General features: G+C 24.4%; 7 protein-coding genes and 1 long non-coding RNA gene across 17 annotated transcripts; 5 read left to right on the forward strand and 3 right to left on the reverse strand.

Moving 5' to 3' along the window:
• Positions 1 to 151: 151 nt before the first annotated feature.
• On the reverse strand, positions 152 to 13,364 carry LOC122854612 (ceramide kinase). 4 transcript variants are annotated; one of them, XM_044155429.1, is made up of 9 exons: positions 5,339 to 5,542; positions 5,060 to 5,208; positions 2,965 to 3,207; positions 2,242 to 2,435; positions 1,788 to 2,163; positions 1,496 to 1,648; positions 1,207 to 1,403; positions 961 to 1,124; positions 497 to 871 (listed from the first exon to the last, which is right to left on the reverse strand). In XM_044155429.1, the coding sequence occupies exons 2-9, from the start codon at positions 5,178 to 5,180 to the stop codon at positions 790 to 792; spliced, it is 1,530 nt and encodes a 509-aa protein (XP_044011364.1). In that variant the 5' UTR covers positions 5,181 to 5,208; positions 5,339 to 5,542; the 3' UTR covers positions 497 to 789. The 4 variants fall into 4 exon arrangements, with proteins under 4 accessions (XP_044011363.1, XP_044011364.1, XP_044011366.1 ...); XM_044155428.1 differs by having other exon boundaries at positions 152 to 871; positions 5,060 to 5,542; XM_044155431.1 differs by lacking the exons at positions 5,060 to 5,208; positions 5,339 to 5,542 and adding an exon at positions 13,284 to 13,364.
• Positions 6,095 to 7,408, forward strand: LOC122854618. The gene is made up of 5 exons (XR_006373982.1): positions 6,095 to 6,245; positions 6,344 to 6,624; positions 6,738 to 6,886; positions 6,983 to 7,108; positions 7,203 to 7,408. It is a non-coding gene; the product is annotated as an uncharacterized LOC122854618 (long non-coding RNA).
• Positions 7,448 to 8,278, forward strand: LOC122854617 (F-box/LRR-repeat protein 2-like). The gene is made up of 2 exons (XM_044155444.1): positions 7,448 to 7,609; positions 7,693 to 8,278. The coding sequence occupies exons 1-2, from the start codon at positions 7,448 to 7,450 to the stop codon at positions 8,263 to 8,265; spliced, it is 735 nt and encodes a 244-aa protein (XP_044011379.1). The 3' UTR covers positions 8,266 to 8,278.
• Positions 8,548 to 12,703, forward strand: LOC122853741 (serine-rich adhesin for platelets-like; the record flags this gene model as incomplete). The annotated part of the gene is made up of 6 exons (XM_044154159.1): positions 8,548 to 8,745; positions 8,827 to 9,054; positions 9,126 to 10,880; positions 11,127 to 11,369; positions 11,670 to 11,836; positions 12,254 to 12,703. Coding segments are annotated over exons 1-6 (2,940 nt in total), but the record flags the coding sequence as incomplete, so codon positions are not given.
• LOC122854613 (cysteine protease ATG4D) lies at positions 13,328 to 16,199 on the forward strand. Of its 2 annotated transcripts, XM_044155432.1 has the most exons (6): positions 13,328 to 13,610; positions 13,740 to 13,760; positions 14,196 to 14,390; positions 14,481 to 14,843; positions 14,913 to 15,589; positions 15,666 to 16,199. In XM_044155432.1, exons 1-6 carry the CDS (start codon positions 13,574 to 13,576, stop codon positions 15,837 to 15,839), a joined length of 1,467 nt encoding a protein of 488 aa, XP_044011367.1. In that variant the 5' UTR covers positions 13,328 to 13,573; the 3' UTR covers positions 15,840 to 16,199. The 2 variants fall into 2 exon arrangements, with proteins under 2 accessions (XP_044011367.1, XP_044011368.1); XM_044155433.1 differs by lacking the exon at positions 13,740 to 13,760 and having other exon boundaries at positions 13,499 to 13,610.
• LOC122854616 (GTP:AMP phosphotransferase AK3, mitochondrial) lies at positions 16,095 to 18,253 on the reverse strand. 4 transcript variants are annotated; one of them, XM_044155442.1, is made up of 6 exons: positions 18,118 to 18,253; positions 17,965 to 18,029; positions 17,496 to 17,685; positions 17,274 to 17,393; positions 17,022 to 17,194; positions 16,609 to 16,952 (listed from the first exon to the last, which is right to left on the reverse strand). In XM_044155442.1, the coding sequence occupies exons 3-6, from the start codon at positions 17,665 to 17,667 to the stop codon at positions 16,743 to 16,745; spliced, it is 675 nt and encodes a 224-aa protein (XP_044011377.1). In that variant the 5' UTR covers positions 17,668 to 17,685; positions 17,965 to 18,029; positions 18,118 to 18,253; the 3' UTR covers positions 16,609 to 16,742. The 4 variants fall into 4 exon arrangements, with proteins under 4 accessions (XP_044011375.1, XP_044011378.1, XP_044011377.1 ...); XM_044155441.1 differs by having other exon boundaries at positions 18,111 to 18,253; XM_044155440.1 differs by having other exon boundaries at positions 16,095 to 16,952; positions 17,965 to 18,253.
• A 415-nt stretch (positions 18,254 to 18,668) lies between these two features.
• On the reverse strand, positions 18,669 to 21,823 carry LOC122854614 (inactive selenide, water dikinase-like protein). Of its 3 annotated transcripts, none has more exons than XM_044155435.1 (6): positions 21,564 to 21,823; positions 20,890 to 21,196; positions 20,648 to 20,752; positions 20,247 to 20,508; positions 19,606 to 19,796; positions 18,669 to 19,522 (listed from the first exon to the last, which is right to left on the reverse strand). In XM_044155435.1, the coding sequence occupies exons 2-6, from the start codon at positions 21,182 to 21,184 to the stop codon at positions 19,125 to 19,127; spliced, it is 1,251 nt and encodes a 416-aa protein (XP_044011370.1). In that variant the 5' UTR covers positions 21,185 to 21,196; positions 21,564 to 21,823; the 3' UTR covers positions 18,669 to 19,124. The 3 variants fall into 3 exon arrangements, with proteins under 3 accessions (XP_044011370.1, XP_044011369.1, XP_044011371.1); XM_044155434.1 differs by having other exon boundaries at positions 20,890 to 21,217; positions 21,564 to 21,804; XM_044155436.1 differs by having other exon boundaries at positions 20,890 to 21,401; positions 21,564 to 21,804.
• A 451-nt stretch (positions 21,824 to 22,274) lies between these two features.
• On the forward strand, positions 22,275 to 25,301 carry LOC122854611 (probable methylmalonate-semialdehyde dehydrogenase [acylating], mitochondrial). Its single transcript, XM_044155426.1, has 6 exons — positions 22,275 to 22,462; positions 22,974 to 23,246; positions 23,319 to 23,397; positions 23,489 to 23,856; positions 24,080 to 24,787; positions 24,857 to 25,301. The coding sequence occupies exons 1-6, from the start codon at positions 22,430 to 22,432 to the stop codon at positions 24,956 to 24,958; spliced, it is 1,563 nt and encodes a 520-aa protein (XP_044011361.1). The 5' UTR covers positions 22,275 to 22,429; the 3' UTR covers positions 24,959 to 25,301.
• Positions 25,302 to 25,320: the final 19 nt, after the last annotated feature.

Genomic DNA, 25,320 nt, shown 5'->3' on the forward strand with positions numbered 1-25,320 from the left:
AAGTTAAGTATTTTTTTTTTCATGAAATGTATTATATGTTTAACTTAATCTTCATGTGATTGTGTTGAGATCTATATCAATAGGTTATTGACAATTTTTTTATCTAACTTATACTCTAATTTTTTTAAATTAAAATAGACTGATTTTAAAATTATTATTGTAAATTATATTTATTAATAGATTACTTAGCACATTCAGAATAATAAATATACATATGTTAATTACTTAAATATTTAATTGTTTTATTTTTTTTTTTATCACAATATTTGTCCCTCACTCTGATAAAATTATAATTAGATAAATAATAGTAATTAAAAAATTTATTTACATGTCAATTTAAAATAATAATTATATTTCCTTTTTATTTATATGTATATATTATATATATGTTGATAAAAAATTATCAAACTAAATATTTTTTATTTTGTCAATTCCTTCGAAACAGAAATTACTAATTTTTATTTATTTAAATAATTTTTTATACTCTTTTTTTCCTCATGATATGATTGCGTCAAATGCAAAATAAATTTCAATTTATTATTCTACTTAAATTTAAATTAAAACATAATACTCAAATTTATAAATACCTACTTTGTTGAATTTAAGTACAAAAATATCTTTTTGTTTTTTTCTTTTTATACCGTATATTATTAAATAATCGAACTAAATTGTGAGTGAGTTTCATTGACCGTTTATACTCTTTGATTATTATTATGTCGGTTTAATTTGAGAGTTTAATTTTCTTGAAATAAATAATTAATTTGTTTTTTTTTCTTATAAATTGAGATTTTATGGAAAACAACAGGTTTTTATGTTAACAAGAGGCTCGTGTAATCGTCTTGTAAATACTTTTAGCAATTGGCAGTGTACTCTGAAATAAAATTTACAATTTTAATTATCCATTTTTTTTTTTTCCTCAACTATTGTATATATTATAAAGAAAAAAAAAACTTGTTTTACCTTATTCTAACGTTGACATTTTTAAATACTTCTCCATCACAATTCCAAACACTCATTTTTGAGCCAATACTACTGTTATTAATTTCATCGTTTGACGATGATTCAGGTGTTGCTCGAAAACTAAATTCACGTGCTCTGTAAACCTCTACAAATGGCAAATCATACTGAAAAAATAATCAAATAATATTGTAAATTAATTCAATTAATAATATCTAATTAAAAAAAATTAAACAAGCTAATACTTACAAGATTTTTATTTTTACTATTTAATCGCAAGAGCATTTTAATATTATTAAAAAGTGATGTGTGTCGAACAAGAATAACATCAACACAACCATCACCAATATGACAATGTGGACTAAAACCCTGTGGACATTTTGAACATGCACAGGATATATTTGCACCATTAACCATAAAAAATTTACCACTAACTTTAACTGGTCCTATAATCAATCATAAAAAAAAAACAAAAAAAGTAAATTCATATTTTTTTATCACAATAAATTCTTTATAATAAAATGATTAGATTACATACTGGCAATTGCGATATCACGATTGGCATTATGCATATGACGAATACATCGTGTACAATTATTTGTACATCTTATACTTTCTGCTGGATGACATGGATCTGATAAAAGTTCAATTTCTCCCTCATATCCTTTATTGGCAATTATTTTTTTAAAGCCTAAAATTTACAATTCAAAAATATGACTTTCATACATATTTTATAAATAATAATTAAATATTATTTATTTTTTTTTTTTAATTTAATATCACAATGGAATTTACTGATAAGAAATTAAAAAAAAAAAACAAAGAATTACCTGAATATTCATATCGTTGTGGTCCCATCCATCTAAATTTTTCACTGTCTTCAATAACATCACCAAGATAACCATAACTAAATACACTTGCATATAATCTACGTAATTCATTATCACTATGAACAGATGATATATCTAATCCAGTTGTATCACCAAATATAATATGTATTATTGCTGTTTGTACATCAGTTGTTCCATGTAAACTATATGCAACTGTATCTGTACTACCACTTGGTATAATACCAACTGGTATTTTTGGTATTGGTAATACAACATTTTGATCATTTGAATCAATATGATTATCCTTAACAGCACGTAGTATTAAACCATTAAATACTTCTGCAAATGTACCATCACCACCAATACAAACAACTGCCTAAAAAAATTTTTCATCATACAATTAGATTTATTTTTGTATATTTAAATAACAAAAATATTTATTATTAATTATTACCTCAAAATCATCTAAATTTGTATTTAACAATGTATCATGTATATGTCCAGCTCTTTCAGTGACAATAGTCATTGTATCAACACCAGCAATTTTCATTAATGGCTGTACTTGTTTTTCCCATATTTTTGGTCCTTTTTTTTTTCCACCATATGGATTTACAAATACAAGTATTCTTCTTGGACGATGACTAATACCTGTAATATTTATTTTTTAAAATTTCATTATGGTTATTACATTATACGTCAACTCACGATCATAGTTCAATGCTAAAAGTAAAAACAGCATGTTAAATAAATAAGGATAAATGAAAAAAAATCTCATATACACTTGAAAGAATAAATCAAGGTCAAGTGTTGAAATAAATATTTAACTATTAATCTTTAAATATATGTATATATTTTTTTTTTCTTGTTTTCTTTATAAATTTACCTGAGATTAAATGAGGTCACTCAAAATTACTACATTATTTTTTTAAAATATATATGAAAATGTAGATTATTATTTTATTATTTCAAATAATAATGCAATTTTATGTTTTTTTTTTTTTTAATCATAAAGTTGATTGTCATCGTTATTATTGTTATTAACTACTGGTTGTCAGTATTACACAACGTAATATATATTTTTTACTGCATGTGTGGAAATGTTTGTAAATAATTGTTTTAACGTTGAAAAAAAAAAAAAAAAGATATGTATTTTGATAATTTATTTAAAAAAACTTACATAAAAGACAATTTCTAATTGTTTTAACCCAGGATGCAACTTGTCGTGGATCACTGTGACTCATAACAACAGAATGATGACTCCAAATATTTTTAGGTCCACGTGCAGCATAATGAAGAACAAAACTTGATGGTAATGATGATCGTAGTGGATTTGGATCTTTTTCTTTTGTTGATGTTATTGGTACAAAATCATCACTGTAGTTTACTGCTAGTGTGTCTGATAATGACAATGTCCATCTTGCTGTATAAATTATATATAATAATAATATTCAAGAACTTGAATAAATAGTAAAAATTATTTACATTACTAAAAGTATTTAAACAAAAAAATTTTGTGATAGAAAAAAAATTTCAAAGATCAAAAAATTCGTCTTTGATATTTTTTATTTCAATTATACCTTTGAACGTTAAAAAAAGAAAAAAAAGTGGTAATAGGATATATATATTTGTAATACAATTTACAGTACTCAGCAAAAATTGTAATTTTTTTTTTTTCTATTAATTTGCTGACGTAAAATGTACAAAGTATCGCAATAATATTTATACAAAAGAAATAAATACTTAATCAACGTTTCTTTTGAAAAAAAATTGCAATTAATTAATGATTTTATATTGTTTGATTGACGAGAAATAATTAAACCTTCATATTGTGCTGAATTTATTAACATCCAAGCCCTTGGAATTCATTTTCATTAATTTATTCTAAACATGTCGTTCCGGCTTGCAGGGTCCATGACTCTTTCAGACAATGTATATATTTATTTTATTTTTTTTTATTTCTATCTTCTATTCTTACTTGGTGTCATTGTACTAAGAACAATAAATTCACAGATAAATCCGTCTTTTTTTTCCATCAAATTAATAGTAGTAAAAAAATAAAGAATAATTTTATTTTAAAATAAAAAATAATTCAAGTATTATTTCGTAAAAAAATAAAAGTAATAAATTGTTCAATAAAATAAATTATTCTATAAGCTCTGATTGTTTATGCGAAAAATAATAATAAATATATAGTTATTATTTAATATCCCGTCTTTATTTTATTTACTGCTATTAATTTTTATTATTTTCTTTGTTTTTTAACTGTTGAAAATAATAAATTTTTACAAAAATTTATATTGAAATATTTGTGGGATTTAATGATTTATAATTTATGTAGATTTTAATTATTTATAGACTTATATCCAACGTTTGGTCTATGTCAAGGAATACTATGATTAAAACATTCGTTTGAGTAGTATAAATTTCTAATGAATCGTACTCATTTATAGATCAATATTATCATTAAAAAATGAAAGAGAAAAAACATTGTTGGTTTTTTTTTTTTTTTCGGTTTTATTCATTCAAAATATTTAAACGAAGGTAAACGAGAGTGTATTAATATTAAATGACCTCGGTAACTTTCAATAACTAAATAAAGAAGAAAAAATATAAAATCTCCATAGATCATTTTGTATTTAAAAAAAACATGAAGTATTAATTGTTATGAAATTTGTCCTCAACCTATTATTAATCATATTGTCCCCAATTAATAATTAAAGTAAATTAAACAAAATAAATTATATTTAAAATTGACGTGTTTTAATAAAAATTATAAATAACGTGTTTAAAAAATTTTTCAAATAATTAAAAACCAGTTTTACAAGTTTTTTTTTTTTAATGTATAAAATTTAAGTATATTCAAGAAAAAAAATACTAGCTATATATTTTTCTTACAAATCAATTACTTATCAAATTAAAAATCGAAAAAAAAAAAAATACAATTTCGAATTTATATCTACACGCGATAAGAATTATTTCTATATTTCGCAATCGAAATTTATTTTTGTTTTTGTCATCGAAAAAAAATGAAAAAAACAACAAAGAAATTTCACTTGGAAAAAAAAACTTTCTATTGCCAAATAAATAAATAAAATAATTAAATAATTAATTCAACTATATAGTTTTAATATTATAATAAATAATAGTAATAAGTATTTTCCTCTAATCAAATTAAATTTAATTCTAACGATGAAGAAAAAAAAATTTGTTATTGACACACATTGGTTGTAAATTAAATTATATTAGAATAATAATATATTAATTAAACTCACTGTAAGGTTGTTTTTCAGTTTCCCAGATTAGAGTACTACGGTGAAAGTAAACCCTACATCTTTTTTTTTTAATAATAAATGTACTAAGTAACACTGAGCCTGAAAATTCATCGTCCTCCATTTCGCAATATATTTTCCACGCCTTTCACCTTTTGTTTTTATTTTATATATCTAAATTATTACTAAATTTTATTGATAATATAAAATAAAAACTATCATTGTTTTATAGAATATTTATTAAATACAATTGTCAATTTATATTTAAATAATTTTGTTTACATTTAAAAACAATGATGACGAGGATGAGATGAAGTAAACGTCATTTCCTCATGTTTTTATTGATCTCAACTAAATTTTTGGATAATAACTATCACAAGTTTTTTAAACTTTTCATTAAATAATATAATATTTAATTTTAATAACTGAAAAATATATTGACATATGTTTTAACGAAGTGTATAGACCGGCACAAGTGTGATTACTGCTGAGTATTTTGTACTGAGTAAGTATACTTTAACGCTACTTTTGACTCTCTTACACACTCCGTTTTTTTTATATATATTTTTTATTACATTATATATCTCTATATATAATCATTATTATTATTTTTTTATATGTGTACAATTCCCCTCTATCCACCCTCATTTACCCCCCTCCCATTCGCGACTGTTCGCGGCTGTGCATTTTGGAGTGAAAAAAGAAAAGAGACAAAATGAAAACAAATATGTTTTGACGTTTACAAACTATTTTGAGGTTATAAAAATATAATTTTAATTTTTGTTTATCATTTTTATATAGTTTGTTGTGTTAAAAAAATAAAATGTTTTTATTTTTTTAGATTAAATAACATGTCAAAAAATGATAGTGCTAGTACAAAAGAAAATTTGTAAAAAATAAAAACTGATAACATGAAATATTAGTCATGTTTATCTTGTTTTTTTTTTTTTTTCATAACAATCATTGGTAAGTAATATTCATAAATAATAATATAAAAAGTATGTATATTTTTAATTAATATTTAAATTTTTAATTTAGATTAGACAAGTTAATTTATGGAGAAACAAATATTAATTCGATGGAGAGATGATACTTGACAATTAATTATTAAATTGGAGTAATTCATTGAGAAGTAAACACATGATTTTAGTAGTACATAGAAATCATTACTAACATGAAGATGTTACAGGTAATTTTTAAAATTTATTTTACTAAACTAAAAGTATATATTTTTTTTTTTTTTGTGAAAGTTGGCACAAGTTATTAAAAAATATTGTTTTTTTTCAGATAGCAACTCTTAGGCTGATGAATCGGAATTACCACCCAGGAGCTTAGTAGGCAGTTCAATTAAAAATTATCAAAAACAAATGCGTAATTCATCAAAACATATACAAAAAATTATGGACCTGTTACTTTTTTTCTATTTGCAAAACACCAAACTACAGTAAACTAAAATTAAATACACAGATACATGTGAAGGAGCATGCGTCGGAAAACAATGACCCAGGGGGTAGCTCTATGGAATGCTATGGAACTGAATTTACCTAGGTACCATAAAAATATTTAAGGTAATTGTTAAAAATTGTTATTAAACAATATGTTTCTTTTATTTTATTATGATAGAATTTTTTTTTTTTATATATGTAAAAGCAAAGCGGTTTGACAAAAATTTTGTTTCCAGGAAAACAAAAACCCCACCTATCAGCTGTTGTGAACAATAAGATAACAAAAGATGCAAAACACGTGGTATTTCAACAGAGGGTTGTCCGTCAAGGCTCGTGAATATTTTCAACCATTCGTTCTCCAAACGTCGAACTGTTCAGTACCAAGGTAAAAATTTTTTTAACTAATATTACAGTAGTTAAAATTTATAATAATTGTGCAAAAAAAATCATAAATATAAAATGGGAATAAATATGTTATCAGATGTTGAAAAAAAAATTAAAAATGTTCAAAAAATTGAACCATTCTCCATCGATATACTTAATCATGATTCACTGGCAAAAGTTTTGTCTTTTCTATCAATTCAAGACATTATTAACGCCGAAAAAGGTAAAGATAATAATCAATTATTATTATTAAAAAAAAACAATATGTTATATTTTAAATAAAATAAATGAACTAATTAATTATTTTATTTTTTTAGTTTGTGAGAAATGGGCAGAGGCAAGTCAACTGGCTTTGTATGACATTCATAGTGCAACTTGTGTTGGTAAAAAAATAGAACCAATAACATCACGTGGCAAGTTCTTGACCAAATTAAAAGTAACAAATACAAAATTTGATTTAGACCTATTAGAAACAATAAAAAATGATTGTGTAAATTTAATTGATCTTGAATTAAATTTTGATTATTTTGATGGTAATTGTTATTATGAAGATTTTCAAAATATGACAAGTTTAAAAACAATTATACTACATAATTATCTTATTGAAAAATATAAAATTAATGAAAATGAATTTATGACATGTATTCCAATCGGAATCGAAAATATTGGAATTATAAAAAGTAAAAAAAAATATCGTCGAGCTTGTACACCGATATTTAATTGTGTAAGTATTTTAAATTTTTTTTACAATAAATTTATTTATGTTTATTAATTAATAATAATTATTGTTTTTTCTTTTTTCTTTAGGATTTTAGTAGATTTACTAAACTATGTAAATTGAGACTTGATAACTGGATTCTCTCGAACAATACAATGAATAGTTTGGAAAAATTTAATGAAACATTAACTGATTTGAGCTTGATTGATTGTATTATACTAAAAAGTGGACAAGCAACTATTCCAAAATTAACTAATTTAGAGAATCTTGATTTATTAAGAGTAAATATAGATGACAATGTTATGATTAACATTACACATAATTGCACAAAATTATATCATTTAAATATTAGTAATTGTCGAAAATTGACACGTACTTCTTTAACAACACTTAAAATATTAAGAAATTTGAAGGAATTATTCGTCAATTATTTACCTAATATTGATGATGCTGTTATAAAAACAATTAGTAACTTACGTATTTTTAAATGTAAAGGATGTAAATTAATAACTGATTATGGAGTTGAAAAAATTGTTAAAAAATCACCGAATCTTGAAGAATTATGTATAACTGATACTGGAATATCCAGTAAAACTATTTCTTATCCTTTTAAAATACGTAAAGTTAATATTAAAGTCATCCCCGAGGATCAACAAAAATGATTTTATTTTTAAATATTTCTATTTGACAATCGTACTTTGTAATTATTTTATAAATTATAAATAAAATATGTTTTTTTATGTCTAATTCATAACTATTGTTTATTATATTTTTTTTATTTATCTGTACCTTAATTAATACATCAATTTGTACTTAGTCAAATATTTTTATTATTATTATTATTTCAAACGACCTCTGTTGGATTAGTTTAGAGAAAGAGAGAGAGAGAGAGAGAAAAAAAAAAAACAAGACAGCTATAAGAGCGGGAAACCATGTTACGTTGGTTAGGTTGTACATTATGTTTTGATAATAATTAACAACAAAAACATTGTATTTTAATAAGTGTTAATTTGTTGCAATTGATAGTTAAATAAATTTTATAAAAATGGCTCGAAGAAGAAGCCAAAATCGTCGTTCTTCAATGAGAAAATCATTGGATCAAAGTGGATTTTTACTTGACAACTCAAACGTTAATAATGAAGGTATATAAATAAATATATATTAATAATAAATTTAATAATTAATAAACTGGTTTTTAAAATTTTTTAATTCTATTTTTAAAGAAATTGATGAAAATTTTCTTGATGAATATTTGGGCAATCAAACAAATGCCAGTGATCCATCAGCAACAATTAAATTGTCACTGACACAACAGTTAAATTCTGATTCAGAAGTTGATAAATCTAATATATCTGAAAATTGGTATAAATCAAAAAATATAACAACACCAAGCCAGGATGTCATGCCAAAACCATCAACAAATAGAATTCTTCGTATAAAACGTGATAAAAGTAATTATAAAAAACAAATAAATATAATAAACAGTATTATTTTGTAATTTAATATTTTTTTTTTTATCCAGGCATAGTTAATGATACAACATCAGCATCTGACTCAGACAATCAAACAGAAATAATTAAAAAAAGAAGACCCTTATTTGGTAAACATCGTAAAAGTAAAGGAGAACCAAATCTTTATGAAAATGCATTGAAATCAGATAATGATAAAACAATTGAATCTGAACCAACTCATACTGTTAAACGAACAAGTAATGCTGTAGAAAGAGGTTCAATGTCATTCGATGAAAAAATACCAAAGAAAAAACCTCGATTAACAAAAAATACATCCTTTCATTCACATCAAGACAGTAACACAAGCACTGATAGTGAAAAACCTCGTAAAAAAAGAACTGATTTGTTTAGAGTCAAGAATACTCATGAACGTAAATCAGTAGTATATAGTGATATTATTAATGATGATGATGAATCATTTGTTGGACCTTCACAGCCTTTAAAAAAGTCAGCAGATAAACAATTGAGTGTCACATTAAATATGTCACAAGAAAAACCACGTTTCACACCAGATATTAAAAAATCAGTTGGACATTCTCGTAGAGTATCTGATGATTATGATAAGCATGAAAAGAAAACAGCTGTTCTTGGGGATAAAATTACTGATAGAATTTCATCACATGATACATCAAAAAATTCTTATACAAATGTATCAACTAAACGTGTCACTGATGAAAATAATTCTAGAATAAAAAGTTTTTCAGTAAGTAATAAAAAAAATGTGTCAATAAGTAGTCAGGATATTGGTCATGAAGGTGATGTTACAGTCAATACAACAACTAATGATAAAAAAAATAATGCTGATGTTATTGATGAAACTAAATATACAATGACACAAGAATCAACACCAAGTATAAGTGATGAAAGTCGAAAAAGTTCACAAAGTTCTGTTAATAATATATCACATGATAATACCATGTCATCATCAATCAGACGAGATTCACAAATGTCTCAGGATATATCAAATACATCTAGTATTAGTGAAAAACTCAAGGAATCATCAAGTGATTCAATAAGCTCAGTGTCAAATGAAAAAATAGTGCAAGAAAGTATTGATCAAGATTATGAAATTGAACAAGTAGATTCAACAATAGAAAATTCAATAAATGATTTAATTACTGATGATTCAGAAGAACCAAAATATGATGATGCTGATAATGATAATATTCAAGAAGATGAAGAAATATCTGTAGATTCATTGCAAAAAAATAATTCATCAAGAATGAATAGTTCTCTCAGAAATACTAATCAAACTGCTGAAGAAAAACTGATTGAGATTTCTCAAGAACAGTCTGTACATGAAGCTGTTAAAAATAAAAAATCAAAAAGCCCATTATCATCAAAATCTAATGATCAAAGTCTAGATAAAACAACACCAACAACTACTACTAAGAGCAAAGAATCAACAAAAGATAATAAAAAAAATACTTCAACAAGAAAAACAGATTCAAGTAAAGTTCGAGAAATAAAAACACCAAAAAGTTTAAAAAAAACTCAACAAACTAAAGATTCTATGGATACACCTTTCATTCCATCACGAAAAAGTGAAAATATTAGAAAAAGATCTCTTGATTTATCAAAAAACAATGAAAATAAAAGTAATAAAAAAATAAACAGTGATGATGTTGATGATGACAAAACAACAGCAACACCACGAAGAAGTGCCCGTTTAAGTAAAATAGCTATTAGAAAATCTGAAAGTGAAGGTGATCATCAATTATCAAAGACAACAAGAAAAAGTACAAGACAAAGTAAATCAAATATTAAATAAAGAAATTCATCAGCTGCATTTGGTGAAAGTTCAAACACACAAACAGTTAATGATGATAATTCAGATGATGATGATGATGATCATAGAATATTTGATCATCCATCAAAGTATGATACACTGGAAATGAATAGAAGTGATTCAATAAATATAGAATCAAATATTGAAGATGAAAATGAAATAACAAAATCAAAATCACCATTAAAAAATGAATCTGTTATTGAAAAAAATAAAACTAATCAAGAGAATAAAAAATCAATTGGTAATTCCAGTGAATCTTCAAATATTTTAGCTAAGAAAAAAAAAGCTGTAACACCATTGCCAGATGATTCTGATGATAAACATGATAAATCTACTGAAAATAATGATGATATGTCTCACATAAATGAAGAACAAGAAAAGAAAATTGTAGATGAAAAATCAGTGTCAAGTTTAAAAGCAATTGATGATGAAGAAGAAGATAGTAATCGTAGTGCTGAAAGTCGTGGTGATACAGATGAAGAAGAAGATGAAGAAGAAGAGGAAGAGGAAGATAATAATGATGATGATGATGATGTTGAAACTGAAGATGAAGATGTTTCGAAGCCTCAAGAAAATACAACTCAAGCAACTAATGAAAACTATGAGAGTCCTTCTAGAGAAAGCTTTGCTAAAATTCAAGAAGAAACTGCCAAGTTGATTGATACCTTGGAATCAAATTCTTATATACCTGAAATAGATAATGATGATGAAAATAAACAAAATAATTCAAATATAATTAACAAAGAAAAATCAATTAACGTCAAAGAAAATACTCAAAATAAAGATAAAACCAATGTGACTGGATCAATTGATTTATCTAATTCACAACAACATTTATCGACTCCAAATGATGAAACAAAAAGGAAAAGTTCATACAAACCTGGTCCTCGTTCTTCAAAGAATTTGTCATCTCGAAAACCTTTATCACCTGCTGTAATTATACAAACACCAATAAGTATGTCAACACCTGATTCACCAAAAAAAAATACACAATCAATAAATAAAAAAGGTATGACTAATATTAATCAAACAAATTCAATTATTCAATCAACATCTAATAATGATGATGATAATCAAAAGTCAACACCAGTTTCTATTAAAAATACAACAAAAAAATCAGGTAAAATATCAACAATTGAATCAATTGATCAGTCAAAAATAACTCAAACAAAAATATCAAATTTTTTTAAACCATTAAGTAGCACAATATCTCAAAATTTAATTTCAACTGAATTTGATAAAAAATTAATTGAAGCTAAAAATAAATTGGATAAAAATGAAAAATTAGATATAACAAAAATAATTAACAATAAACAAAATATACAACAAACAAATCCATTAAAAAAAATGCTTCTAGCAAAAAAACAATTAATTAATAAAAATAAAAATAATAAAAAAATCATTGATAAAGCATATCTTGTTGATGGAAAATTTTATAAAGTACCAAAATTACCAAGACCAAAACACTGGGTAACAGATAAACTTTATAAATTTTTATGGAATAAAATGGAATCAAAATATGGTACATCAACTCGTGTTAAATCAGAAAAATTTATTCGTTATCTTGCTGATTGTGTTACAATAATACAAAGACGTAAAGAATATAAAAATTATAAAGATGATTTAGATGATTTAATGAAAAAAATGGCAACACTTGAAATTATTAAAACACCATTTGATTTTAATCATTTTTGTTATGATTTTTTGCCTTATGAATTTAGAGTTAAAGTTATACCAATGTTAATGCCTGGAGGTAAAACAAATATTCCATTTTATCCAGATAAATTATATACTCCAATTATCAATGATAAAAGAAGATAATTAAATTTAAAATAATAGTTGTATATATATATTATAATTAAATCATAATTTTTTTATTCTTTTTTGTTTTATAAAAAATACATTTGATAGAAAATTAAAAATATTATTTATTTGTCAAATTAATTGTTGTAATATTAATAAATTTTGCTAATATAATTTATTTTGTTTATATATATATATTTAATTAAAATTATATAAATATAGATAATCACTGACCTATCACAATTTTAATCTTATTTTTTTTATTTTTCAAGTAAATTGAGTGATTGTAACTTTTTTTTTTTTTTCTTTTTTACATAATTTTCTTCATCAATTCAAGAAAATTTATCATAAAGAAACTATATTGATAAAAATACGTATTATTTACTCAAAACAATGAGTGCAACAAACTTATCATATTAATCAGACATTGCATTTTATTATCAAGATCATGTTACTCCAAACAATACATATATAAATTTATATCAACTTTACTTGGTGAGTATGTTGGTGTAAGTGTCATAAGTACAGTTGACAATAAAAGTAATAATAATGAAATTATAAATATACATTTACTTACAAACGTCAAAGACTCTGTGTGATGATAATCAATTTGTCAAAAGTGGTTGCACTAGCTCAGCAACACATCTTGCTGTTAAAATTAAAAAAATAACAAGATTTATATTTATAAAAAAATATATAAAAAAGACTGATTAAAGATCTATATGTAAAATGTGAGACTGCAATTTTAAGATTAAAAATAAATAAAATTTTTTTTTTTTTTTTTTACGTTAATAATTAATAACAACAATTTATATTATTGTTATAAATATTATAAACGTTATTCATGTTGTCAATAAATAATCCAAGATGAATGGACAATTTAAAGCATCAAAAGATAGGTTAGGTAAGTAAAACAATAAATAAATAAATTTTATTATTATAAATAAAAAGAAAATATATAATTTTAAAAATAAATTAACGTATCATTTATATTTGATTAATTTAATTATTATATTTTTTTTTTTTTATTCAGATTTCTCCCTATTCTCTTGGGGTGAGCTAAATAAATAAGAAAAAATTATTATTTTTTTATTTATATTTTATGTTATTATTGCTTTTTAACAGATGCTGATAATATTTTATTTATTTATAAAGTTTTATTTTTAGTTTGAGCTATTTAAAAAAAAATAAAATATATACTTAATATTATCCTAAGATTATAACTAAGGCTTATATAAATGTTGAAAAATAAATGCAACTGCTTGAAATAAATTATCTGGCTTATTTTTTTATTATTTTTAATATTAATTATTATTATTATTATTTGCATTGCTTGAAATAGATATGATTATTTTAATGATAAACATTGAATGAGTTCATAATGTTAATTTTATATTTAAAACTTAGTAATACTGTGAGAGAATTAACATTGAATATATTTTTAACAAAAAGAAAAACAATAAAAAGAAAATGTTGACTGTTTTAAAAGGTGGATTGACAAGTAGTACAACAAATTGGTTTACAAATTTATCAACATCTGAAGCATCTGGTATTGCAAATATACCTGAAATTTTACCAGTTGATGATGACGATGAAATAGATGTTGGTGATGCTGCTGTTGCAACTGAAGTTGATAATAAAGTTAAAACAAAATTGCTAACAATGTGGAATAATGTTAAATACGGTTTGTGTGAGCATATAATAATTTTTTTTTTATTTTCATATCATAAACAATTGTAGTGTTTAAATAAATTTTTAAATGTATATTTAACAGGATGGTCATCAAAAATGAAAACAAATTTTTCAAAAGAATCACCAGTATGGTTATTAGGTTCATGTTATCATAAAAAAAGTGATGATAATTTAGAAGCAACAAGTCCAGAAGCAGCAAGTGAAGCTGCTGGTTCAGATAATGATTCAAATGGTGATGTATCAATTGCTGAAGATGCAACAAGTTTAGATGAAACAATGGATGGTTTTAAACGTGATTTTTCATCAAGATTATGGTTAACATATAGAAAAGAATTTCCAATATTAAATGGTTCAAGTTTTAGTACTGATTGTGGATGGGGATGTATGCTTAGAAGTGGACAAATGATGCTTGCACAAGCATTAGTTTGTCATTTTCTTGGTCGAGGTAATTAATAATCAAATTAAAATATTGAATTATATTTACATTTAATTTAATATTTAAATAATTTGATAGATTGGAGATGGCGACCTGATCAATTATCAATAGCAACACCATTAGAAGAAAATAAACATAGAATGATTATAAAATGGTTTGGTGATCAACCAGCACCACAATCACCATTATCAATACATAGTTTAGTATCACTTGGTGCATCAACTGGTAAAAGAGCTGGTGATTGGTATGGACCAGCATCAGTTGCTCATCTTTTAAGTCAAGCTGTTAATACAGCATCATTAATTCATAATGAATTTAATAATCTTGCTGTTTATGTTGCTCAAGACTGTGCAGTATATTTAGATGATGTTAAAAAATTATGTCAACTTCCTGATGGTAGCTGGAGATCACTTGTACTTTTAGTACCACTTAGATTAGGTGCTGATAAATTAAATCCAGGATATGGACCATGTTTAACAGCATTACTTAGTTTAGATGTTTGTATTGGTGTTATTGGTGGTAGACCAAAACATTCACTATATTTTATTGGCTATCAAGAAGATAAATTAATTCATCTTGATCCACATTATTGTCAAGAAGCTGTTGATGTATGGAAACCAAATTTTTCACTTGGTAGTTTTCATTGTTCATCACCTAGAAAAATGCTTTTATCAAAAATGGATCCAAGTTGTTGTGTTGGTTTTTATTTAAGTGATAAAAAAATATTTGATAATTTTGTTAAAATTGTTGAACCAGTAAGTTTATATTTTTTATGATTTTTTAATATATTAAATTCAATAGTAATAAGAATATTATTTTTTTATTTTACAGTTTTTAGTACCACCAAATCAAAAAGTTGACTATCCAATGTTTCTTTTTTGTGAAGGTAGTGGTGATGATTTACGACGTGTTTATGAAGATAAACCATCATCAGTACCAGATGTAGCACTTGATACACTTGGTGATGATGTACACTATGAGTGTGAAGAGTTTGAAATACTCTAAATTTTTTAATTTAAAAAAACATCAATAACTCAAAAAGAGGAAACAACTAAAAAAACGTACTTAAAGATGAAAAACAAAAAAAAAAAACAAAAAAACACTTTAATCTGGGAAAGAAAAAAAGTGAATTTCGCAATCTCGTTTTGACTTTGTCAAAAATTCCTGTGAAAAAATTGAAAATGAACTAGAAATTCATTGAGTAATAATATTTTTTATTATTTTTTTTTCTTTGTTTTAATAATGGCGGTTACTTATTGCTTTTATTTTTATTTTATTTATTCAAAAGAAAATTTTATCAATAAAAAAAAAAGGCTATAAGCTTTTTTTTTTTTTTTTAACAACTTATAAAATACAAGACTTGACGTAGATTAACGACGTTTTAATTTACAAAAATTAAAAAAAAATCTTAAATTTATTTTTTTCTATTTATAGGAAAATTGACAAAATTTATTTTATTTGTTTGTTTGTTTGTAAAAATTTAAATATAAATTATTTATTGTATTATATATTTATCATTTGGTTATTATTTCAATTAAATATTTCAATAATTATGTAGAATTCATGATTATTTACGTTCATGAAAAAAGAAAAAAAAAAAATATAGATTTGACAAATAAATAAATAGAAAAAAAATATATATATTTATATAAATGTTATTTATTTACAAAGTAATTAATATTTTATCTTTTGCATTTAACAGTTTATATTTATATCAAAAAAAAAATTAAGTTTTGTGCAATTAGTCTATTTGAGCTTTAATATTTTGTTTCTAATAAAATTTCAAAAAATACATATCTCTAAATTAAATATATATTTTTGTTCGAATAAAAAAAAAGAATATATTTATGTAAAATTATCTATTGTCTGTTTGCTGTATATTTGGTGGGTTGATAATTGCTAAAATATTCATTCAATAAATTTAGCAACATGTGATTTAATTTGTGGCCACATTTCATCAGTGGTATTACCATGAAAATCCATGAGAATTCCAAGTTTTTTATAATATTCAATAACTGGTGCTGTTTTAGTTGCATAATCTTGAAGTCTTTTAGCAACAACATCTGGTCTATCATCGATTCTTTGACTCAATGGTTCACCAGTAACATCATCCTTACCCTTGTGTAAAAAAAAAAAAAACAAATTAAAATAATCCTAAAGCCATGATAAATATTAATTGATACATACTGATATTTTTGGATCATTAAATCCAACATTATAAACACGTCCACTTGATAAATGAACCCATCTATTTTTTACTCTGTCAATAATAATTGAATGTGGTACTATTAAATTCAACACAATATTAACTTTAAATTGTTGTTGTAATTTATCAGCTTGTGCAACTGTTCTTGGAAAGCCTAAGTATATAAAAAAATGATTAGATAAATAATTTAGAATAGAATATATAAATATAAAGCTTTAATACTTTATGCATACCATCCAACAGTATATTTTTATCACCAGCTAGTTTTAATTCATGACCAATCAATGATATCATTGTTTCATCAGGAACAAAGCTTCCTTCATCCATATATTTTTTAACTTCTTTTCCAAGTTCTAATTAAAATTAAATATCAATTATTATTTATCATTATTAAAATAAATTGTCAATATAATAATTATTGTTATTATCATATTTAAAAACAATAAACAACTTACCAGTGGAACGAGTCACGTGATCTCTTAATTTGTCGCCACTTGATACATGAGTAACCCCAAATGTTTTGACAATTCTTGAAGAGACAGTTCCTTTTCCTGATGCCGGTGCACCAAGTATCACAGCTCTAAATGTATTAGCCTTTGATAACAATGAAGCTGACAACTTCACCATATTGACAACCAATTAAAACTACATAGAAAAAAAATTATCAAACAGTGATTAAAACAATATATTGTATTATCTTTTAAAAATATAATAATTCATAAATAAATTGTTTACTTTTGGATTATCAAAAAAACATGTAAGCCACAATGACAATTTGCTTGATTTATTTTTTATAAAATTTAAACAATGAGTCAGTCATTTTTTTAATCTAAATTAATTAACTCTACACAAACCTCAAATAATCTAATCATTGTTGAACTTAAAAATTCAACAAAATAACTCTAATAATAATATAAAACTTACTTTTTAATGTTAAATTTATAACTTGAATTGGTATTCAAGGTAACTAAAGTTGCTCCAAGTATTTCCTGTAAATTATTTTAATCAATTGTTGATAAACAATCAGTTTGAATCAAAAAAATTTGTATTGCAAAATGCTAATTTTGTACTTTGAACCTGATGATTGTTGTTGATTGTGTTGACTGAAAATTAATAGCTTAAATGAACAACTACACAATGCTTATACCACCAATAACTTAGTTGGAATTTGACACATATGATGTAAATCGAGTCGAATGTTTCGTAATCGAAAAAAAAAAAAAAGGAAAAAAAAATAAATTAATAACAGAATTAAATTTTTATTTGAGAAATTTATTATTATTATTATTATTATTAATTGATTAGAAATATTTATCGACAAAGTAGCATTATATTTATTATCTTGAAAAAATGGGTAATACAATTTTTCGACTTGGCACTCAAGTCAATGTGGTTTTTTTTTTTTCTTAAATTACACATCTGGCAAATATTTTGATTCTTTTTTTTTTTTTTTTTGATAATAAAAGACCCTTCAATTTTTTTTACACTGCGTTTATTTAAATTTTATATTTTTAGATGTTTAAAATTATTATATATCGTTGGCTTTTTTTTCTTTATGTATGATCAGTTTGTTGGTCTCATTTTGATAAAAATATGTTTTTCAATCGTGTGAATTATTTCTTCTTTTATACATTTTTTTTTATGGTATAATCTGTGTTTTTAATTGGCCTTGAAGAGGATAATACGAATGATCAACATTTTTTTTTTTTATTGTTTTTAATAACTAATCATGAAAAATATTTTAATTATCAAAGAATAAAACGTAGCACAAAAAGATAGTTATTAAAAAAAATGTTAAATTCACAAAAATTTTTCTTTTCATTCTAATTAACATGAAAAAAATAATTGTTTATAATTTGCATTAAAAAAAAAAAAAAAAAAGTGTTGGTAACACGATGCATTTTTTAAATTGCAAAATTATAATTAATTTTGTGAATCACTCGTGAATGTGTAAGTATTAATTTTCAATATAAAAAAAAAAGAAAGAAACGAAATTTGTCTTTTGTAATGTCAAGTTGAAAAATAATAATTATTTTAATTTTTTTTCTTAAATTTTAATTATTTTGATAAATCCTGTGAAGGGGTTACCAAAGTTCACCATCTTTTTCTTTAGCTGGTACTTCAATAACTCTAGGTTTATCAATAATTCTTGCTGTTCTTGTGCCTTTTTCAACAATTCCAATAATCCATGCTTGATAACCTTCTTGTTTTTCAATATCTTTACAATATGCTGCTGCTTGTTCACGTGGTAAACATATTAATAAACCACCACTTGTTTCAGCAGAATGTCCTTGTAATAATTGAAACATATTACCACATGCTTTAGCAACAGCTGCCATTTTTGATATAACTGGTAAATTATGAATAACAAATGAAACTTCATTTTTTTGATGTTTTGCTAAATTTTGTGCATGTCCTAATAAACCAAAACCAGTTACATCTGTTGCACCATGAGCATTGTATTTGTGCATTAAACGAGCAGCTGTTAAAATAATTTAAATAATAACATTAAAGTCATGTCAAGACAATTACATTTATTATTATAAATTATATAATTATATCTACCAATTCTGTTGAGTCTCGACATACTGTCCATGGCACGTTGATATGCTTTTCGTACATCATCTTCACTGACAACAAGCTTTATTCTGTTCCAACGATCTGGCTGATCAAGCCATTGATGTGCATTAACAGCAACTTGTGTACCAAGTGGTTTTGTCAATACCAATACATCTCCAACAACTGCATTGTCTGGACTAAATTTTTATTTAAAAAAAATATTCTAATTTAGTTATTATTAACTATTGAATGCAAACAACAATAATTAAAAAAAAAAAAAGTATATTGACATGCTTAGAACCATAATATCTATCGATGAGAATATAATGGGGTGCATGATTAAGCAATATCAACGTTATTATTCCTGAAGTTCTTTAGAATATTCCATCAAGAAATATCCTACTGTATTAACAGGTTTTTTTTTTTCTCACACTGGATTCGAACCAGAGATCTGAGATTTAATGATCCAGCTGTTTACCACTGGACCATTTGATCATTTAAGAATACAGTGAAATTATCTTCATCACATTTTAAATAGTATATTTATTTAAACAACAATTAATTTGTTTAACTTTATTAACATTCTTTTGTCTTTATTCAAGTTAATTTAATTGTTGAAATTAGAAATAAAAAAAAATAATACTTACACAATGTATTCATTTGGTTGACATACAGTTGATGCAACACCTCCAATTGTACACCATGGATTAACAACAGTTTGACCACCAGTTACAGTTGTACCAGCTTCAAGTGCTGAATCTTTAAAACCTCTCATAATCAATGGTACAACAACATCACGTTCTTTTTCAGTCATTTTTGTACTAACACCAAGTAACATCAGCATATTATCACACTCTGTTACACCCATTGCGTACAAATCACTCAATACATTTGCACATGCAATTTTACCTAATTAAATTATAGAAAAACATAAAACAAAAAGAAAAAAAAGGTTTAAATTAAATTATAATATTCAAAGATAAAATTCAAGTGATACTCTTCCTGTGGAATTGTTTCTGTTTTGATCAATTGATGTTATCAATCTTACCCATCATGTAAGGATCATCAACAAGTGGATAAAAAAAATCTGTTGTTTGTACAAGGCTTAATCCACCATGTCTCAATGGTGTCACTGATGAATCCATGCCAATGCCTAATTAAAAAAAAATAACAATAGAGTCATTAAAATAAAAATAATATAGTCAATATTCTCTCATCTTAAATAATACATTGACCAACATTATAAATAAAATATATTGATACATAATAAATTTGAAAATAAAATCTTACCAATTCTTGGCGTATTGCCAATACCCATATGCATAAAATGACTGTGTTCATGATCCTGGGCGCTACCATCGTCAGCTTGTAGTCCCTCAAGGAGTTTACTAAGAATCTCCTGAGGAACTTTACACCCTCATCCTTTTAAATCAGCAAATCTAGTAAGACGAAAGGTTACGTCCAGGTCATGAGACACTGGGTCAAATGGTCTACGCAATGCAAGGGCATTTGGATTATTTCCTAATTCCAATTGTGTTATTGTCAAGGCATCTTGTGACACCGGTGTACCTTGTAAATCGGCCATCTTTACACCAGACTGTGAAAAAAAATTCATATTCTCCAAAAAAGACTACTCTTTTTTATCTATATATACATATACAATTAATATATGTATATATATTTTTTTTTTTCCGGCTTGTTAAAGTGAGGTTAGACTTTCAATCCTTGATTTCTTTTTTTTTTTTTTATTTTTTAATACGCTTTGGTTAATTGTGTCCGAGAAGCTGGATAGCGTGTTCAATCTTTAATAATAATAAAAAAAAAAAAAAAACAAATTTTGTTATGGTTTTATTTGCGTATTATTAATATGCCTTATTATTATTATTAATTTATATTGTTAGTTTTATTAGTTTAATAAATTGACGAGGTATTTTTATGTTCCTCCGCCATTGCCAAGTGCTTACCTTCAATATTGTTTTGCTTTATTGAAACTGTATCTTTACAAAAAGACAGTCAATGCTTCTCAATGTGTATATTATTATTTACGAAAAAAAAAAAAACAAATATTATTTAAAATAATTGAACAAATTTGAGAGCAATTGAAAAAATTTGACACGGGCGTCGAGTAACCGGGATCATATACAATATTAAAATGGCGGTTTACAATGGATTTTACATGATGTTTAGAATACCCAAACGTAATAATGTGTTGCGTCTGGAGTGTTCCCACCACTCTTGATGCTGTTATCTTATTGGATAATTTAAAATAACGCATGCGCTTTTATATTTTTAACGTCAGGTTGTACCCGATTAACATTGTACCCGATGCATTGAAAAAAATTCCATTTTGTTTTTATTTTATATTGTTTTTTTGTGTGAATTTTATTACTTTTGATTATGAAAATGTTATCAGCATGTTTTTTATTATTATTTTTAACAAAACAATAGTTATTGTTTTGAAATAATATTTATTTATTTATTGTTTGTTTGTTTGTTTTTTTTATTTACAAATAATCAATAATAATAATAATAAAGTAAATTAGCTAGGTCAGATGGAAATCTCTGTTACCATCTGGAATTTAAATTTTATGTTTATTATTGTTATCAGAGATTGGAGTAAAAAAAAAAATAAAAAACAGAGATAAAAAAAGAGTTTATAAAATATATATTGATATTATATATGTGTATATATAATACACACACAGTGAAAGTGACTTTTTATCATGCCACAAATTACCGAGCAATTATTCTTCATCCAGAAGCCACAAGAGTATCATCATCTTCCTCGTTATAAATACTCCAAAAAATTTAACACGTCAATTTTTAAAAAATGGCTTTACTTGCAAGAACAGCTAAATCTGAGGTATGACAAAACTTTGTTTATAATAAACACTATTTTTTATAATAACAATTTATTATTGCTAAATTTTATCTATTATTTCATATTATAAATATTAAAAATATATTTATTTAAAATAAATAATCAACATCAATTGTTATTGATGTTAATGTTTTTTTTTATTTAACAATTTTATCTATATTCTTTTTTTTTTTTTAAATTATTGTGTCCTTGATATCAAATAGAGTTAAATTTTGTTATCACTTAAATTTTTATTTAAATTAAACACATTTAATTCAACATATACTTATGAATAAAGAAAAAAAAGACACTAAGTAATTACCATATGGTAATTCAAGTTAATCGGTCGATGAAGGTTGTTTATTTTATTTTTATCGTTATCAGTTTTAAATTGTCAATACACCAACACGAAGACAATTTGGCATTGATAATAAAATGTAAAATAAAATAATAAAAACATAAGATTTATTAGTTTTGTAATATATTTATTATTTTATCTTTTTTATGATTTCAGATGCATCTTGCAAAGAGATCATACAGTAGCACTGCCCCAGCAGTGAAAATGTTTATCAATGGACAATTTGTTGATTCAAAAAGTAATGAATTTATTGATGTACATGATCCAGCAACAAATAAAGTAATATGTCGTACTCCAAAATCAACAAAAAATGAGATGCAAAGTGCTGTTGATTGTGCAAAAATAGCATATGAAAAATGGAGACATACAAGTGTTCTTACTAGACAAACACTTATGCTAAAATATCAAGCACTTATACGTGAAAATTCTGTAAGATTTATTAAAATATTTATTGATAAATTTAAAGGGCATAAATTTAATAAAAATAATTTTTTATTTTAGAAAATAATTGCTGAAAATATTGTTAAAGAAAATGGAAAAACAATGGCAGATGCTGAGGGTGATGTTCTTCGTGGTTTACGTAAGTTAAAAATAATTAAAATAAGCAATTATTATTCATTATAAAATTTAAAATAAAATATTTATATAAACATGTTATTTAAATTTTTCAGAGGTCGTTGATTTTTGTACAGCAATACCAACATTACAACAGGGTGAATCAACTCCAAATGTTGCAACAGATATGGATATAATATCTTATAAAATACCACTTGGTGTTACAGCATCAATATGTCCATTTAATTTTCCAGCAATGATACCATTATGGTCATTTCCAATATCAGTTGCATGTGGTAATGCAACAATATTAAAACCATCAGAAAGAGTACCAGGTGCATCAATGATCCTTGCTGAATTATTTAATAAAGCTGGTGCACCACCAGGTCTCTTAAATATCATTCATGGACAACATGATGCTGTTGATTTTATATGTGAAAATCCAGATATTAAAGCTGTGTCATTTGTTGGATCAGATCAAGCTGTATGTTTTATTTTAAATTATATATAATTCATTATTTTATTTCCCCTAGTCGAAAAATTTAATTTAATATTTAACAATGACTATCAAAAAATATTCATTGCCTGTATAATATTACAAGCAATGAATGACCCTCATATTGACCCTCTTTAGTTCATTCAACTTTAATTTATTTCGAAATACATTTTATATTTAATTTGACTTTTTTTTTAATTTTTTTTTTCAGGGTAAATATATTTACAAGCAAAGTAGTGCACATGGTAAACGTGTACAATGTAATATGGCTGCTAAAAATCATTGTATTGTTATGCCAGATGCTAATAAAAATAAAACAATATCACAAATTGTTGGTGCTGCATTTGGTGCTGCTGGTCAACGTTGTATGGCATTATCTGTTGCAATATTTGTTGGTAAATCAAAAGATTGGCTACCAGAATTGGTTGATGCTGCTAAAAAATTAAAAGTCAATGCTGGTCATATAGCTGGTGCTGATTTAGGTCCAGTTATATCAACACAATCTAAAATAAGAATTCATCAACTTATTGAATCTGGTATTAATGAAAATGCTAAAGTTGATTTAGATGGACGTAATATTATTGTACCTGGTTATGAAAATGGTAATTTTGTTGGACCAACAATTATTTCTGATGTTAAATCACATATGAAATGTTATAAAGAAGAAATATTTGGACCAGTTTTAAATGTTATGTTTGCTGATACAATGGATGATGCAATTAATATTATAAATAATAGTCCATATGGTAATGGAACAGCAATATTTACAATTAATGGTGCAACTGCAAGAACATTTGTTGATAGAATTGAAGCTGGACAAGTTGGTATTAATGTACCAATTCCAGTTCCATTACCAATGTTTAGTTTTACTGGTAATAAAGGATCATTCCTTGGTGATAATCATTTCTATGGAAAATACGTAAGTTGATTACTGATAAATATAAAATCAATTTGAACATTATCTAATATATTTTTTCTTTTTTTTTAGGGAATTAATTTCCATACTCAGACTAAAACCATTACACAGCTTTGGCGTTCAGATGATGCAACAGACATAACATCATCAACAGCAATGCCAACAATGCAGTAATAAAAATTATCATTTAAAAAAGGATATATATATGTTAAAGAAATGAGAAAAATTAGTTTTTATAATTAAATTTAATAATCCTCAGGGGATAAAATAATAATCAACGAAATTACGTCTTCCAATTATATATATTTTTGTATTACCTATTTAAAGTAATATATAAAAAAAATATACACGACAAACAAGTCTTGTATATTGCATTTATTTTTTATTTTGCCTTTAGCAACACCTGGGCTTCTTGAGTGTTAATGTAAAAGGATAAATTTACCATTAAAAAAAGGGTTTAATATATGTAGGTGTATTTAATGTTTAAGGAATAAATTTTAACGCAAGCGCATTTTAATTCTTGTTTCTCCTAAATT

Source organism: Aphidius gifuensis, linkage group LG4 (assembly GCF_014905175.1).
Source record: "Aphidius gifuensis isolate YNYX2018 linkage group LG4, ASM1490517v1, whole genome shotgun sequence".
Taxonomy (NCBI): domain Eukaryota; kingdom Metazoa; phylum Arthropoda; class Insecta; order Hymenoptera; family Braconidae; genus Aphidius; species Aphidius gifuensis.

Bases quoted from the DNA above. Each gene is read 5' to 3' on its own strand.
- LOC122854612 (XM_044155428.1), bottom strand. From the start codon at position 5,180: ATGGAGGACGATGAATTTTCAGGCTCAGTGTTACTTAGTACATTTATT. The intron at 1,404-1,495 runs GTATGTAATCTA...GATTGATTATAG, and splicing joins TCGTGATATCGCAATTGCCA to GACCAGTTAAAGTTAGTGGT. The intron at 1,125-1,206 runs GTAAGTATTAGC...TTATTTTTTCAG, and splicing joins ATAGTAAAAATAAAAATCTT to TATGATTTGCCATTTGTAGA.
- LOC122854617 (XM_044155444.1), top strand. From the start codon at position 7,448: ATGACAAGTTTAAAAACAATTATACTACATAATTATCTTATTGAAAAA. The intron at 7,610-7,692 runs GTAAGTATTTTA...TTTTTTCTTTAG, and splicing joins GTACACCGATATTTAATTGT to GATTTTAGTAGATTTACTAA.
- LOC122854613 (XM_044155432.1), top strand. From the start codon at position 13,574: ATGAATGGACAATTTAAAGCATCAAAAGATAGGTTAG. The intron at 13,611-13,739 runs GTAAGTAAAACA...TTTTTTATTCAG, and splicing joins AGCATCAAAAGATAGGTTAG to ATTTCTCCCTATTCTCTTGG. The intron at 15,590-15,665 runs GTAAGTTTATAT...TTTATTTTACAG, and splicing joins TTGTTAAAATTGTTGAACCA to TTTTTAGTACCACCAAATCA.
- LOC122854616 (XM_044155440.1), bottom strand. From the start codon at position 17,667: ATGGTGAAGTTGTCAGCTTCATTGTTATCAAAGGCTAATACATTTAGA. The intron at 17,394-17,495 runs GTAAGTTGTTTA...AATTTTAATTAG, and splicing joins TCACGTGACTCGTTCCACTG to AACTTGGAAAAGAAGTTAAA. The intron at 17,195-17,273 runs GTATGCATAAAG...TTATATACTTAG, and splicing joins TAAAAATATACTGTTGGATG to GCTTTCCAAGAACAGTTGCA.
- LOC122854611 (XM_044155426.1), top strand. From the start codon at position 22,430: ATGGCTTTACTTGCAAGAACAGCTAAATCTGAG. The intron at 23,247-23,318 runs GTAAGATTTATT...TTTTTATTTTAG, and splicing joins CACTTATACGTGAAAATTCT to AAAATAATTGCTGAAAATAT. The intron at 23,857-24,079 runs GTATGTTTTATT...TTTTTTTTTCAG, and splicing joins TTGTTGGATCAGATCAAGCT to GGTAAATATATTTACAAGCA.